We start from the raw sequence: 17,211 nt of genomic DNA, 5'->3' as shown, positions 1-17,211 counted from the left end.
ATCAGAATGTTCTGCTGTTTCAACCCAGAAACCTTCTACCCAGTACTTCAATTGCATCCCACTTCTCAATGCATAGAAATTTGAATTCACAAGGGAGGAATAACATAATTTTCTGTTATGCACTTTCTTCAGTGTTCCCATTTAGGTATCGGTGCAAAGCTTACAATGATGTTTCAAAAACAAATTCAGGTTGCTGAAAATCCCACCAGTCCCAGGAAAGAAGTCATGGTTCCAAGGCTGCATTATTCTAACTGAAAACACTACTCAGATAGTTATCTTTGAAATTGTATTGCCTCAGCTAATCTAACCATGTTATGCCATTTGAGCCAAAGTAGGCTGAAAGAGAAGTTCTAAATTTATCCTTTCTGTGAGGAGAACACTCATCCTTTTTCCATGGTCCTAATCTTAAAGCCTGCTCTCGTTACAAGAAGTGTATTGTGACTTTTTTTTTTCTTTTCCCTCCAGGTTTACGGGAACAGATGGACCAAGTGGTTTTGGATTTGAGCTGACGTTTCGACTGAAGAGAGAAACGGGGGAGTCAGCACCGCCCACATGGCCAGCAGAGCTGATGCAGGGCTTGGCCAGATACGTCTTCCAGTCAGGTACCACAGGGTTGGATACACGGCCTCGCTTTTTCCTGCTCTGGTTCTGAAGGGCCACATCTGTTACACGATGTGATACTTTTCTCATCAGCACCCAATCAAATCTTAAGAATTGTCTCTGTGTGGGAACCCAAAAGAGTGTGTTCCCTTCATCTGCCCAGCTTGCTGGGACAGACCAACTGCTGTTCAGGTGACTGCAAGTCCCAAGTACTGAAAAGCTGAAGGTACAGAACAGTCAGTAACTATAGGAATTGTGCCCAGTGACTTTGTTTCTTTCCTGCATGGTTGGATTCATTCAAGAAAAACACATTTACTTATCCTGAGTGGTTGAGGAGCAGCCATCTGATAAAGTCTCACTTCTCAGCAGAAGGGTTATAACTTCCAAAAACACTGCAGCTCCTTCACAACCAAATCTCTTCCAGTGGTTCCTGCAGTAGCAACGTATGTAAACATGGAGCTCTTGAGATGTGAAAATATAAAAGTCCTAAGGGATGCTAAGGTTGGGAGGGCCAAGAAATTAACAATTTTGAATCATTAATGCACATGGAGACTTGCCAGAAAACTGAGTACCAAGGTTCCTACAAACCATCCTCTTGCACTGTTCTTTCAGTGTTTCATTTATTTCAGTAGATTGAATGTTAGTTTCAGTGTTAGCACATGACAACTTGTGGAACGGCTAAGTGCCTAATGTACTTGAAAGGCACTTTGCAGCATCACAAGATCTCAATGAAAATATCTGAAGAACATTTTTTAACCTAGTTTGAGGTCCTTTACAGGAAAGTACCTTCTAAATCAATGATTATTGAATTTATAACATTTTGTGGGGTGTTGACTGACATAGACCAGTGTCAGCACAGATTATTGCTTGTTTTTTTGTAAACTTTGCTGTGTAACTGTCCTCCCCAGTTGCCGTCCAAAATTTGGCTCACCTTTCTGTCTTGATTTTTGCTACTGTTAAGCATCTAAATCCGTGTGACTGTCATTATTTTTGCCATTGTTTGCAGTTCCCATTCCTGCCTAAATTGTATTGTACAATAGCTCTTTGATACTGACCATGTAGCGATGCATTCATACCCACATTTTCTGTGCAGTGATTGCAGAGTCTGAAGACAACATCTGTGTCTAAAGTCTCCCTCTTAGATATGAAATAACATACATGTTTCATGCTAATTTACCTTACATTAAGACCCCTTTTGGAGGCTTTTAAATTTCCTAGTCCATGGTAGGTTCTCATAACTGTCTCTTTAATAGAGTAGTTTCAGTGCCTTCTATTCACCCATTAAGCAGCCTCTCTATTGCAGTTGCTTGTTTGTCTCTCTCTTTTCATGGGTGAGAGAAGGTCTGCAGAGTGAAACAGGATTTGGTAGGGTACTTTAGGGCAAACTTCTTGATTACTAAGCTGGTATTTGAGGCAAAGACTTCCCTTGTTTGGTTCCTGCACTAATGCATTCCCACCTTTTTGACCTCAAAGCCAAAGAACTGTTTTTAGACTGAAAAGAGTGGTTGTGCCCATACATATCAATCTGGCATGAACTTCTCAGGCCCTCCAGTGTTATCCACTGCTTCTCCATGCTGGTTTTGACTTTCTATCCACCATGACTCTTTAAAGGCACTGCTTAAATACACACTAATGGATTCTAGCCTCTGGGTGTTTAGCTCTCAATTTGCATTATGAAAAACAACAGTGTATGAATTATAAATTGACTTCTTTCTTTTACTATGAAATAGGGTATGAGCCAACACTACACTCATTGGACAATGGTCAAACCACATGCTGGGTTACCTTAGGAAGAGCATGAGCAGCAGATTAAGAGAAGTTATTAACTCTTTGGCACGGCACTGGGGAGGCCTCACTTAAAATATTGTATTCTAGTTTGGGCCTTCCAGTTTAAGAGATGCTGAAAAACTGGGGGTAGTCCAAGGTGGTCAGGGTCCTGGGGCACATGAGCTGTGACCAGAGCTGGAGGGAGCAGGGTCGGCTTAGCTGGGAAGAGAAGGCCAGGGTGATCTAATCAGAGCCTACAGCTGCTGGGAGGGTACTTACAAGATTGTGGGGTCAAGCCCTAGATAATACATCAAGGGGCTACAGCTCTGAACTGCAGTGTGGGAGGCCCTGGAAGGGCTTCAGGGGAAATTCGTGCACAAGGAGAGTGGCAAAGGACAGGGAATGGTTTATAAGAGAGGTGTTGGATCTCTGTTTCCGAAAATGTTCGGAACTTAGTTCAACACAGCCAAGTTGGCCCTGATCTAGCATTGGTGATGGCTCCACTTCAAATAGGCAGGGTGGACGAGAGACTGCAGAGGCACCCTTAAAACATTACAGAAGTGTTGGATTTTTGGTGGGTTTTTTCCATACTGTTTTATGTCCTTCAGTAAGCAGCTGGGTGCTGTCACCAAGTGTTACCAACCATTCCTTGTCTTGTAAAAAGGGAATCTGTGTGCTGTTGCAACTAGTGAACAACCTCTAGTTTTATTTCAGTACCAATTGGATTATCATATGTCTCTTTTGAATAAGCACCTTCTCAGACTCAAATCTTCCAAAGACATCAGGTTAATCCTGACAAGATGGTGCATTCAAAAGTAAGACCTTTAATGGTGCATACTCTATCATGTCTCTTCTTGATCTCTCAGGGCAATACCAGCTGACCACAGCTAGATGCAGTAAGTTTCTAATTTAGTCAGAGCACTCTCACTGCATTGCTCTGCAGAGTCCCGAATCCTTCTGCTACATCTGATGTGTCCCGCTTTGTTTTGCTTTACTCCCACGAGCTGTCCCCTCTGATGCTGGCAGTCTCCAGAGCAGTTCCCGTGTTCTCCCTTGCGTCACTCCTGGGTAACCAGGCACCTAGTTCTCAGCAATGCTACTGGTTTGGTTTTTTTGGTCTACTAGGATTTCCCCCAGTTTGACATTCTCATTCTGAAAAGCCAAGTGAGCTTCTGCCATCGTCTTTTTTCCTTGTTTTTTTTTACAGGACTTCTCTGGTTAGATGTCAAAACTTTAAAACTGTGAAGTATTTGAAGGGTTGGCTCTTCTGAAGCCTGTTGGGCACTAGGCAGGCTGTGGCACGACAGCATTGTTTTACATGATGAAAGGTTTCTTTTTGCTCAAGTTCTTTCTGACTGTACCGCTTTAAGCATTTGTCAAATGCAACACTGACAAGCGTTGTTTGACTCTGGTGTACGTACCTTAATGTTGTCCTCTTTTGGTTGTTTAAAAAAAAAGTCTGTGGAGTCTCTTTAATACTCCAAAGTGGCCTTAAAAACATTTGATGAACCGAAACAACTTAACTAATGCTTATGAATCCACCCTGAACAAGAAGCAAGAAAAAGAATAAACTGGCGGAGACTTTTTGGATAGGCTCCAAGCACTTTGGCATGTCAAAAGATTGTTTACTCTGAAAGCTATGCTAAGAGCTAAATTCTTATCTCTTGATAAAAGCCAACTTTTTAGTTATCATAGAGGCGCTTTGCTGAGTCCAGTTGAAGCTGGGGGAGAGTAAGGTATAGTTATACTCCTGCTGATCCTGAGCATTTTCAGGTGGTGACGACTGAGTTGAATATTCATCTAGCAGCTACTGCTGTCCTAAATATTATTCCTGTGTATTGCAGTTGCAAAGTATGTCTCGTTACAAGAGATGTATTTTTGTAACAAACACTTCTAGGCAAATGAATGTTGCGTTCCTTTGTTTCTCTCTCTCCTGCGCTGTGGCTGTGCTTTAGAAAAGCAGTCTTTTGCATTGAATTTCAAACCTCTTTGAGCCTTGGCTTCTCTGTTCACTGTAACAAGCACTTGATGCTTTGTGCTTTTGATTAAAGGGCACTACTTACCCTCCTTCAACAAAACCAAGCTTGAAAGTCTCAAAAAGTTTTATTTGTGGCTTTATCTGTTCTTAATTTTATCACTGTTTGACCATGACCACAAATTCCAACTCTGTTATTTTTAGTTTTAAAAAAACCCCAAACCTTCAAACCTTGAAAATGAAACTGCACAATTCAGTGACCTTAGCTTGTCATGGTTCGTGGGTATGCTGGGAATATCTCATGGTAGAACAAATTTATACTTCAATTCAAATGAAAAAGAAGAAACGCTTTGCCTAAAGAAAGCTTATCCAGAGCTTAACTCTTTACGTACTGCAGTATTACAATGCTTGCTCACTATAGAAAGACTATGGTTTTGTTTTCCTGAAATTAAAATCTGCACTTCTTTTTTTCTCTCTAAGGTAAATTTAGATTGTTTTCCAGGGACTGATATGTGTCCTGAGAGCAATGTAATGGAAAAAAACCCAAACAAAACCAACCACAACAAAAACAAACCCCCAAAATGGAGGGGAAAAAAAAAATTGTTCCAACATGGATTTATCAAGATTAAATCAGAACAAGTTACTTAATTTAATTTAAGGCACCATGGGAAGCAGTGAATGCTGGTTACCTTGCTGCTAGTGAGATTTTTTTAATTGTCCTTTTTAACAAGTATGTGAGTGAGCTGAGGAAATGTGATCTTGATAAAAGGTAAAGAAGATGATACAATACTAGTTGCATATTTAGACTGAGTAATTGGCAATGTGTAGTCATCAACCACTAAAGATGTATGGAGTTTGGATTCCTCTAAAATGTGTCCTAGAGCTCATGCAGTTTGGTATTGACCAGGACGATGGAACGCAGAGTGTCCTGATGAAATGTGCAGACACAGCAAAGCACTATGGCACAGAGGGCTGGAATTCAGAACAACCTGAATTCCAACAACCTGCAGGAACAGTCCGAAGTACCCATGTGCAGTAGGACCCTGGAGGTGCAATAGGTGTGAGGTCCTGTCCTGACAGCAGTAATCAGTTGGGGAAAGGCAGCAGTTCTGAAAGGAGAGAAAACTTACTTGGAGTTCCTGTCGCCAATAAGCTATACCTAAACCAGAATCCTCTTCATGCTGAGAGACAGAAGTGAAATTATTCTGATGTACAGATAGAAATGTTCTGTGTATGGCATATGATAGATGGCAGTGCAAGAGAAAGGGAGAGCACTGTATCTCATTTTAGGTTAAAGGCTTCAAGTCAGATGCATCCCAATTGGAGAGAGCCTGGAGGAGAGCAGTAAGAATGATCCAGATGTCTAGAAAATATGACCTGTGGAGGAATGATCAAAAGAGTTATGTTTGTTTAGTCTAGGGAAGAGAATATGGAAAGAAGATGAGAGAACAAATTTGAGTCTTCAAATATGCAAAAGGCTGCTGTAAGGAATAAAGCAATAAAGTAAACCCCTACTGGGGACAGGAAAGACTTACCACTATGAAAATTTCTGTAAAATAGGCTTAATGTTTGTCATTAGGAAAACTTCCGAATGACAAGTGCAATGAAGCACTGAATAGTTGCAGATTCCCTATTGCTGCATACCTTTGAGAACAAGTCAAACTATTTTTCATGGATTTTTGTCAGGAAGAGCTGATCCTTCCTTTAGGTGAGGGCAAAGTAGGAGATTTCTTAAGTCTTCTTTATATTATAATTATGTCTTGAATTACTGGGTCTTCTAAATATAATTTTCTGTGTTTCCATACATATATAGTTTATCTTTTTTTGTAGTCTCCTGATTGCTAGTGCACTGAGTTTGATGGCCCAACTAATTTAAACGTTGAATTTTAGTATTTAACCTTTGACTAGTCAGTAGGAGGAAGCTGTTTGTGTCTTGGGGATTGCAAAACAGTAGTAACCAAATGTACAAGCAAAGAAAGTAAGCATGCAAGATGTTAAATTTAACAGTGGCAATTTAATGTAGATTTCAGCTGATTACTTCAGGAGAAAATTATGTGAATTACTCCTTAGAAAACTTATTACTTTTGAAAAGTGGATTGGGCAGAACCAATTCCAGTAGGTACATAATGAGTTATACATGTTGATAACAACATATCAAAACAAGGACCAAACTAACTGTAGCTGGTTTGTTATGTGGGTTTCTTTTCCCTGCACTGTCATGGTGAGGGTTTCCCTTTTCAGAGCATAAGCAATGACATATATTCTCTTATTCTTTAGTTATTTCTGTGAAACCTGTAGGGACTTAGTGTCCATCAGCTTTTGTCCTCTGTCATGATTCAAGTCTGTGGACCAATTTCCCAAAGCTGGAAAGAAGGGTGGTTCTGACACCTGCAGTGCCCAAGGCAGCACAGCAGCATAAGTCTTCAACCACCAGGCTCAAAAGCAAGCCCAAAATGGGGTACATCTATCTTTTCTTAGTTATTTCTGACATGTCATACTTTCTTTAGGTATAAATTACTTTATGACAGCTTGCCTCTAGTTTGAGGAAGCACACACACTCAAACAAACACACACACACACATTCTGTTCCTGCCCTGTGCTTGATGTCCCAGTGCATCAGTTAGGGGCTGTTATGCCATGTCTGTATGCTGCAGTTTCCCCCTTTTCTTTTAAACAAAAGGGTCATTACAGAAGTTGCAAGGACTGCAGGTATAGATGCACTCTTCTTATTCAGCAGTTTTCATCTGATTCAAGTTAGTTTAGTCTGAGCCACAGAGGCACTTCATGTTTGACAGGCACTATAACTTTTACACTGAAAATGGGGCTCAGTGGGATTAAGTGATTTGACTGGGGTCACAGACCTGCAGTCATTAAGCCAGCAGATACCTTGACACCTGCTGCCCTGCCATAACCCCCAGGCCTCATCTTCAGATCTTCTGGAGTCCAGAAAGCTTCAGTTAAATAGCCTCAGTGACTCTTTATGTGCCAACATGTTTTCAAATATTCTTGACACAGGCCAATTTCTGTGTGTAAAAAGGAAAAAAAAACCCAAACCAAACTCCAAACCCAAAACAAACTTCTTGCTTCCTTGAATACAAATGAAGCTTGTCTAGCTTGTTTGTAAAACAGTGTTTATTTCTTCCCAGTAGGATGACTAAAGCCAAATAAAATCTCCCAGTAATTCATATATATTTTTCCCTGACTGTGCCTTTATCTTTTTTTTCCCCCACCCCAGGCTGGTTTATTGTTCTCTTCTGGTTGCTATGGCTATGTAAAATATATATATTTTGTCTATCATCTGTTTGTAATATTGACCTGTTTCCAGTGTAGAGCTGGCCCTGGCTCCTCTATAGTATTCCAGGACTTCAGATTAAAAACGGGGGTGGGGGGATTAACTGCATTTTTTAGGTCTACAAAGTATAAATCAACATCAGTTTCATTTCAGCAGAACCTGTTGCGTAGTGAATTCTGCTGCGCAAACATTGAAACTGTAGCGCAGTAAATTGCCGTAGGTGAACAGGACTCACCCGAGTGTGTAGGCTGCGTGCCTTTATTCTGCAAAGGGGTATGGAAACATTAAGTCACTGGTTCCAATTTAACCCAAGTTTGTCATGGCCAAAAGCTCTCATCATCTGATAGTTATTCAGTGGTCCATGAGAAATTGGTTGGGTTTTAGCCTAATTCCTCTTAGATGTTTCCCATAAAACAAGCTGTTCTGTGAGCAGCAGCCTGGATCAAGCCTGGTCCCTTGCGTCTTTGTGCACGAGCCCCTCTGTGTCCTGCACTGCTGCAGTAAATCCCCTTCTCCCCATGCTGCTGCCTGTGAGCCTGCCTCCCCAGTACGTCCCATCCCTCCCCTCGTCTCCTAAGCCAGCGTTGTCACAGCCCCTTGCTTCCAGCTGGGATGTACGTGCTGCGACTGGTACCAAATGATGTGCTGGCTGATAAAACAAACCGGTTGCTAGTGTGCAGAGTGGTTGGCTGATGTGCTGGGCACGACAGGCAGCTATCAAGCTCGTGATTTGGTCTCAAACCTGTTGCTGGCTTCCAGCTCTGAATTTGTCAGGGGGGAATCGCCAAATGTCACTCTTGTAAATTGTCTTGAAAAGCATTGCAGCAAAGTGCTTGTTGCAGATGGACCTGGCCCTTTTTACTCCCCACTGTAGATCACAAATAAATCTTTCACAGCACTTCAAGTAATCCAGAGAGAAGCATCTGTCTGCAAAGCTATCAATCAGACAACACTGAGGAGACCTCATGAAAAATGTTTTTATCTGTGGAAAGGATGACTCTAAGAGCAGTCATTCTGCAAGCACATAAATGCATTTTCTCCTGAAATACCATCCCAGGGTTGTGCAGGGAAAACACTGAAGCTGGGACCAGATTCACTCTTACCGTCTTGTTGCTGCTACTGCTCAGGATGCTCAAGGGTTGAAACTTGCCTGCTGGCACTATGTGCTTGCCCTGCCGTGCCCTGCCCTGCCCTGTGCTGGATGCTGGATGCCTGTTACATGTCCCGCCAGATGAGGCTCACCCTGCTGTGGCAGCTCTGCTCTCCCTGTGTGAGTGCACCCATCAGCTGGCACAGGAGCAGTGCCAGATGCAGGAAACCCTTCCTGCAGCACAAGAGCCAACAGTCTCACACCCACCTCAACCTGTATGTGCAGTTTTAACCCATTCTGACTTGACTGTGTACCTGAGCTCTCAGAGGAGAGACATTAGTGTTGTGGTGTGGCTTTATTTGTGTTTCTCTTTGAGTGCTGTTGAAGAATGGGGCTGCTTCTGTCCTACCTGCTTTCCTGACATAGCAAGTCTTAAGAAACCTTCTCATTGTTTAGTCTTTGGTATCAAACTTCTTTCTCTAATCCATGTTGGTTTTTTTTCTGTGACTGCTATGGGTATGGTCCAGCAGAACTCATTGGAACCCATTATTATAGCTCTTCTTTTCCCCCTCTCAAGAACATTTTAAATTTGCAGCACCTGCTTTTAATGTTAAGGTGGTCCTGCCAGCAACTAGTAGGGGTCTGTAAGGACCAGGTGCAGCCGTATTGACTGTTTGCAACATCCGGGCTCTTCAGCGGAGGGAGACTTTCAGTTGGAAAAGATGGAGAGGACAGATCTTCGCACTGGTGACACTGAGACTGGTGCCTGGGTCAGCATGCAGAGGTGCTTCTGGGTTCCCTAGATTAAATTAATGCAGCTCCTCTCTGCAGACTGGCGAAGTTTAATATTATTTGTCAGTTTGTATGACTAATTTGTGGGATCTTCATAGTTCGATGCTTTTATCCTCACTTGTGAGGCAGGGAAACACCCACCTCTGTTTTCCTGGTAGGTGCTGAGGCACCCATCCGTCAGAGGAGAGGAACATTGCAGTGGCCCTGGCCGTGGCTGAGACTTCCCAGGCTGTGAACTAGCACACACGTGGTGGCCTGTCCTTCCTCTCTGAGTCCTCTTTTGGTCAGAGTGGTTTCAGGTGTGGGTGGTAAACCAGCTGAGGGCATAGAGCAGGAACACAGCTGTGAATGCTGCTGAGTGCAGTTATGCCACCATGTGGGTGGTGTGCCCCTGTTCTTCCTGGCAGCATAAATGGAGTTGCATGGCCTTAGATTTTGCTGGTTATGTTGACTTCTCTTCCTGTTCAGAATGGGCAGGCTGCTGCCCCTTGGCAATACTGAAGGCACCCCAGTGCCAAGCTCAGTTCTGCCCTGTGCCTTCTAGCACTGTCCCTTTGTCAGCCACTGATGGCACAAGCTAGTAGTTATTTAGCTTTTGCTGCTTTTGGTGAGTAGCATCTCTGTGGCCTTAATTTAGGACTTGCTGGGCCTTTGTGCCACACTGGCAAATCTCTTCTCCACAAAATTTCTATTTCTGCAGTGATAAAGAAGGCCCTACAGCCCTCTGTCCAGGTTTAAAAAGTGCAGGAGCCTTTCTCAGGAACACATGCCATTTGCTTTGTTAGCATTGGTGGTGTGAACCTGGACAGGGCTCCCAGTCAGAAGTGCAGCACCAGGAAAGCACAACTGGAAACCCAGGAGTTTCCAAGGACACCTGTACTCTGATTTGACTTGGAGGATGAAAAGTCTATGTGTTACAGTGTCAGTGAGCTGGCTGTATAACATAAATTAAAACCTTTTCTTCTCTACCTCCCTAATCTCCTGAAGTTTGGGCTTTTTTCCTCTCCTACGGGACTCATGGGTCAGGCAGGTTACTTCCTGTGCCTTGCCGTGGAAGCCACTGTTGTCTCTCCAGTTTCTAGCTCTTGGCTGGGAACAGGTCTCTGACCTTCTCCGGCACCAAAGGATAGGTTGACACTAAGGCACGCAGAGACCTTGTGCCAGGAGCAGAGGCACAGAAAGTCTTTGTTCCTTATAAAAGACTTTGTTGAAATAGAAGGAAAGCTGTCTTCCCCAGACTGCTTTACTGATTGCATAGTATTTCTAGGCAGTAAGTGAGGGATCTCAGTGCAGCCTGAAAGAGAAGGCTTGTTTGTAGCTGCTACTGCAATTTAGATAAAGTAGGTTTAGGCCCAGTTTGAGTTGGCTGGATTTCAACTGATGCTGTCCCTTTTAATTCTGTCAACTCATGTCCTGTTCCTGCCTGGGAACTGAACTTGGCTGGTTGTTTTTCAGCTGTTCAGTACAGTTCATTCAGCTGGTTTATTTAAAAAAAAAAAAAAAGGGGGGGTGGGAGAGTCGAAAATCTGTCTTGTCTCTCTGTGCTTTGCATCAGTCTATGTGCCTGACTCTGCTCCTAAATGTCAGGGATAGACAGAGCAGGAAGACTTTTAACTCTGATACATGGTTACACTTACAAGTGCACAAATTGGTTTAGCTTTCACATTGCACCTGGGCTGCTACTGCGAGAGGAAGGAAAGAAGCTGGCACAGAGGAAGCTGTGTGAGGCTTCTCTGTGCGGGGCTGCAGCAACCAAAGTGGCTCAGGGACCCCTGGGTGCCGACCCTTAGCAGCTGTTCATCCTGAGTGGCTGCAGTTCAAGATTGGGACTGATCTTGCTGATGCTTTCTGCCCAAAGTGGAGGGGAGCTGAGCTCTGCAGGAAGAAGCCTTTTCTCCATCCTGCCTAAAGCCTCCCTGCTGCAGGAGGGTGAGGAGGAATCCACATGATGGAGACCAACAAGCCCTGTTATGAAGAGCATCTCTTAATCCTGGCATAAGGAGGCAGGGAAGAAGCTACACATGGTCAGCCCAGTCTCGGACAAAAGCTCTGTCCCCTGTGCTGAAGGAGGAATTCAGGACAAAGGAAACAGCGTGGGGAAGGCAGAAAACTCCCCCTCCTGCTGGTGTGAGGTCCTTTGGTCTCTTATATATGAGGTCTTTGTCCCACCCTGCCTTTCCTGGGAAACGGAAGCAGCCGCTTTAGTAGTTAAAAGCTTCTGCAGAGAACAGTGTTGCCTCCTCCTATGGAGGAGCTGAAAGCCACAACACAGAGGGATTGTTCTGCAGTCACAGGAGCATCCTCTCTCACTGCCTGTGTGCAATTGTTTGGGATGCACAGAGGAGAGTCTGAAGGTTACATGTACTGAGTAGCCTTCTGAAAAGCACTGTGTTTTCCCTTGACAGCTGCCAAGCCCATGTTAGATGAAACTGCAAAGGAGAGTGGACTGAGCTGGAAGTTGGGTTCACTGTTACATATCCACCTTCTTACACATTCTACTGAAGATCTGTGCAGCAAGTGGTGCTCAAACTGTGCTTTCTGACTAACCCACTCTGCCTGTGAGAGTGGCAGTGTGCGGAGCTCATTACAGACTGTCTTCTGAGAGCCTCAGATGCAAAGATCCTCTGCAGCAGCCTGCTCAGCCAGGAGGCAGCAAATGGGCACAGCAGGAGAAGCATTTTGTTCTTGGTGGGGAAGAGAAACTGGGAGACTATCTTCAGAGGCTGCAGGCAGCCCAGAGCCTGAGAAAAGTGGACTCTTGCTTTTTGGTTTAAAATTAGGGGCTTAAGTTCTGAGTCTTCTCAGAAAGCTTGGGATGGCATTTCAAAAGGTGCACTGTAAACAGGCTGGTTATTTTGCATTTGAAACATAAATACCACTCTTGGATTAAGTGTGTTTCTCTTACACTACTGTAATGGGTAGGTAGAGCTCAATGCGTAACTGTTTTACGCAAATATATGTGAATGCAAAGTTCCTCTGTTTCCTGCCCTTCAGCCTCCTGCTTTGCCAAAATTAAACAAAAGTTTGGCCTGTGCAAGCTTTAAATTCCTGAAAATTTAAGGGAAAATAATCAACCACTGAGAAAAATGCCACAGTGCTCTCTCAAAGACCTCTGCCCTTTTGTCCATTACAAGCCTCAGAACTAATGCCTGGGTAATCAGAACTCTTTTCTGAAGGGGTTATGATGTGATAACTTTGTGGATGTTTTCTCACAGTCCATTTCCCTTTTCTTGCCCTTTCTTGAGTAATTTTTGCTAAAAGGGATACCCTAGTGCAGTGTAGCTGTCTCTCAGTCAGATGTCTGTGCTAGGAAGGCTATTAAAAGAAGCTGCTTGCATGTTCTTTGGGTTCTTCAGAGGTGAATATTGCCTTTGCTTCCCTTTCAAGCTCCTTGAAAACTCTTTAGCAGGAATGTCTTATAGATACATATCTAGGGGAAAATCACAAGTGACTATGTGGGATTATGGTGCTTCTGTGTCCATCTAAGCATCCTCCCTTGTAAGAGCCCTCCATCTGAGTAAGCATGTAGGAGGTCCAACGATAAGGAAAAAAAGTTGAAAACCTGTTGCAGTTCTCTTCCCTCACTGAGGACACATAAAGGTTGCTAAATGCAGTGGGTACAAGTCTTTGTTCTAGTTGCACCTGGCTGGGAAACATTCAGGTAACTATAAAAGGTTCAGGCTTTCATGTTTCAGAACTCAGGATAGGGTTTTTAAATGACAGGCAAGTATTTCTTCAGATTGACCTCGTGGGACCACATGATCTGTAAATAAAGTGTCATTAAATACCTGTTTTGAGCTGGGCCTTATCTGACAGGAGATCCTGCTGTATAATATCCTTTCTCACTCCTGGGCCTCCACCCCATCCTCAGGCTATTCACTTTCTGAAACTATTGAAGACATAATTACCATCCTTTGAAGGGGAACTGCAAAACACATCTTGTTCAGGTGAAGGATGCAGAAAGCTGGTGGCAGCACAGCTGGACAGAAGTGGAAGGTTCTTTCTCTTGGCCTGGAGGTCAGAATTTGGCAAGTGCATCACTCCTGCTCCCTTAAGGTTGTGGGGTTGGGGGGTGGAGAAGGTAAGGAGAAGACTGGAGGAGGTGAAGGAAACTTAAGTGGGGCTTAGAAGTAGCAACTCACATCTGTGTTCTTCTTTCTCTGCCATACTCAGCAACACTAGATAAGTCCTTTCATGCTGCCTTTCATGCCTTCCTCCAGCTTTCCCTCCCTGTGGGAGGGAGCCATGCACATAAATCTGTTCGACAGGTGAGAACTCTGTTGTTGCAAAAGCGAGGTGGGAGTTGCATCCTGCCCTGGGCAGTGCTTATACTGAGGGGGATGCCAGCTCCTGCCTCTGCTGACTGCAAGGGCTGGAGAAGGCTGTGAGCAACAGAGTGGAGGAGCTGAATGAAGCTGTGGGGAGGAGAAGTGGAAGTGTGGGAGGAAGTGGCTGAGGAGCAGGCTGTACAGAGTCAGGGAGAGGACAGGGGGCCCACTGCTCACAGAGGGTGGGAGCATGCCCTGGGCATGGGAGTCACTCTCTGGGAGGCTGTGTGAGAAATTCCCAGAGTCTTCAGTCATGGAAATTATGTACACACATAGCAATGGGCAGGGAGAAGGAGCAAGCCAGATATGCAGATGTGTAAGGGATGGAAAGAAATGTCTTGAAAAACAGAAGACTTAGAGGAGGCTGAGAACCAATTTGCTTATTGTACGGAAGTTTGGGGGTTTGGGTTTGGTATTTTTTGCTAAAATATTGCACTCTGCAATGTCATATGAGGCATCTGGGTGCCTGGAATCTACTTTGTGATAAGACAAGTATTATTTGCAACTCCATTAGTGGAAGCTGCAGTACAATGAGACACATTTTCCACCATCCCACTGCCCGTAGTAAGGTGATGGCTCTGAGCAGGACACACGGAAGTGAGGAATCACCTTGTCATGCTAGGTAGGTGTGGAAGGCTCATTGGGTTTTCAGTCCAGGAGAATTAAGTGATCAAATAAGTTTTTATGTGTTTGCATAATTGATGGGGCTTTTTAGTAGGCCTGATAATTTTCCAGATTTAACACTCTAGAGCTGTGCAGTAACCAATTTTATATTTTCCACCTGCTAAGCAATTTAAAAAAAAGAAATTGCATTACACTTCTCTGCATTCTGAATCTGTCTTCAAATCTCAGAGGTCAAGCAGTCCTTACAGTACTGATAATCTGGTTTTTACCCCGCTATTTTTTTTAAAAGAACCTTTTGCCTAGGCCCCTTGTTTCTAAAAGCCCAATTTGAATCCCTGCAGTGGAGCTATTGTTTAATTGTACTCCGGGGATTTAATTCTTCCTAAGGCATCTTGTCTATGCTGCATGTCTGCATCAGGCAGCAGCAGTGTTTGAATTTGCACCTCTTTGGAGTGCCAGGGTTGGGGCAGGTCCTGTTTCCCAGGCAGGAGATATGGGGCAGCAAAACTGAACTGAAAAAGAAAAACAGGGAGAAAAAGCGTTTTTTAAATGTAATGCAAATGCATCATGGCTTGGATTCTGCTAATGCCTTGTATATTCTTAAAACACCTTCATCTTGACTTGAAAACAAAATTCTAAACTAACTGCCAGTGGGCCCCACAGATTATATCCCAATTATTAGGTTAGGAAACTAAGCAGACAGACTGAATTTAGCATTAATTATCTTAATTTAACGTCTTTTCCTTTTATATTCTGTTTTTTAAAAATTTGCATCTGTTTAATGAGTTGCAATAACAGTATTACTTTGAGATTTTTGGACACAACTTTCATCTTTAGCTTTTGTATCTATTTATTATAGCTAACATCTTTGCATGCGTGTTTATGTCCATTATTGAGCTAGTCAGAAATACATTAAGTAGCTCTGGTGAAAAATATTGTTAATACATTTCAGCATCGGCTCTTGTGTTTGCCCCTAGTTTCTCACAATTAATTCTAGCTGTTCAGTCTGCAAAATGGTACTGAAAAACAGCATCAAATCTTACTTGTGACAGGTTGCCAGATTACTTATTTTAACAAAGCCAGACTGAAGATTAAAAATGTGTTGGAGAAAATACATTTATATAATAAATTACCCAGACCGTGCATGGGGTAATGGCAATGCAATAAATTACATTGTTTCTGTAAGTATTGGATAAGCTGCGTTCAATTTAAACGTCTGGCTGCATCACTGTCATGCTGGTCAGGAAGTCACTGGGGGCCTTTTTAACATTCCTGCACCCATAAGTCATGGAGTTAAAATCCTCCTTTGCCCTCAAATACGGAATTTCTCTGAGTTATGCAGGCTGACATCTGTGACTCGCTGCCTGCAGTTCAGCTGAGATCTCTCAGTCGAATACAAAATGCATGTTTGTATCCCTTACAGCAGCGAGTTTTCAGGCTGCTGAGTGATGCAGATAATGTAGGTCTGGCTCATGTGAGGGATGTGGTCATCTTGTTTCTGTGCCAGCACCCCCAGTGCCACGTGTAGATTTATTGGGGTTTTAGTTTTTAGACCAAGGTAGCAGAGAATTGCGCAGTGTTGTGCTAGCACCACTAAGCAACATCAAGGAGGTGATCCAGGTAGCCCTGCTGTCTCAGGGGGACAAACAGGATCGTTTCTTTCAGTGTAATCTTGCACATATCCCTGAATGTTACGGGTGACCTTGTAATAATGGCCTGGCTTTCCCTAAAAATAGGAGGAACACAGAAACTTGCTTTTGGAGGGTATGAGTGCAGTAGAACAGCTATTTTCTTAAAACCAAGGACACTTAGTAGTTAATGTACTTAGGGCTTCTCCCGCTCTGTGCAGTATCACCTCCTAACCTGTAACACAATGTCCAATTGGTTTAATCTGGCTGATTAGTCGGGGCAGTTTAACCCCTCTCTTGCCAATTTTAGGTGGCATTTGGAAGGAGGAGGTGTCTTAGAAGAGATACAGAGGAACAGTCAGGCTACATATCTATGCTCCTAATTTGAATATTTATCTAAAGAATTACATGGTGTGACCGTGTCAGAAGGGGCAAGTTTCTAGCCTTTAAATGAACCACGGTGATGTGGTCCAAACTGCCCCAGAGCCAGTCTGGGGACCTTATGCCAGGCCATGCATGGACAGGAGAAAGGCCCTTTTGTCACTGTGCTGGCAGAACAGCATCAGCTCTTTGTTTCTCTTCTTAAGTTTCCAGTGCAGGAGAAGATACTTGACTCCCAGATGCCCGTTTGCCATTTGCTCTGCCTGCAGGGTAGGGTAGCCAGCTCACTGGAGATCTTCCCTGACCCACTTTCAGCCTAGGAACACCTTTTGGATGCAGCTCTGTTAGCTCCCAGTGCTCCTCTCTGTTTGCCATCCTTTTCAACTTGCTCCCTGTGGCAGTTAAGGGAGTAAGGACTCCTAACAGGATGCCACGTATGCCCAACTGGCAGGTTTAAAAAAGAAATTGAAAATACAGTGAGAAGTAGTCAGTGTTTGTCTCTAGGGCTAAGTAACACCTCTTGAGCATAGATTGCATACCTCACACTGTTTATAAAATGTCTTGAGGCCAAGAATAGGACTTGGTTTTATTTCTTTAGGCATCAGCTATATTTAGTCAAATTAAAGGAGGGAGGGGGAACACACTCTGAGAAAATACACAGGCAAAGTTAGACAAAGAAAATTTACTAGTCTATAGTGCAATGGTTCCTTCTGAATTATTTCCCCAGTTCTCAT

The 17,211-nt window shown here is 43.5% G+C and overlaps 1 protein-coding gene across 2 annotated transcripts in view; it reads left to right on the top strand.

The window, feature by feature from the left end:
- SUFU (SUFU negative regulator of hedgehog signaling) overlaps positions 1-17,211 on the top strand; it is a 91,560-nt gene that overhangs the window by 29,462 nt on the left and 44,887 nt on the right. For both annotated transcript variants that reach the window (XM_050336735.1, XM_050336743.1), the window contains exon 3: positions 466-602. In XM_050336735.1, the coding sequence (XP_050192692.1) occupies positions 466-602 (137 nt within the window). The remainder of the gene's footprint in view (positions 1-465; positions 603-17,211) is intronic.

Source organism: Myiozetetes cayanensis, unplaced genomic scaffold (assembly GCF_022539395.1).
Source record: "Myiozetetes cayanensis isolate MyiCay16 unplaced genomic scaffold, myiCay2020 scf10, whole genome shotgun sequence".
Taxonomy (NCBI): domain Eukaryota; kingdom Metazoa; phylum Chordata; class Aves; order Passeriformes; family Tyrannidae; genus Myiozetetes; species Myiozetetes cayanensis.
Note: the sequence above shows the minus strand (reverse complement) of the source record. Positions and strands in the feature narration are given on the sequence as shown.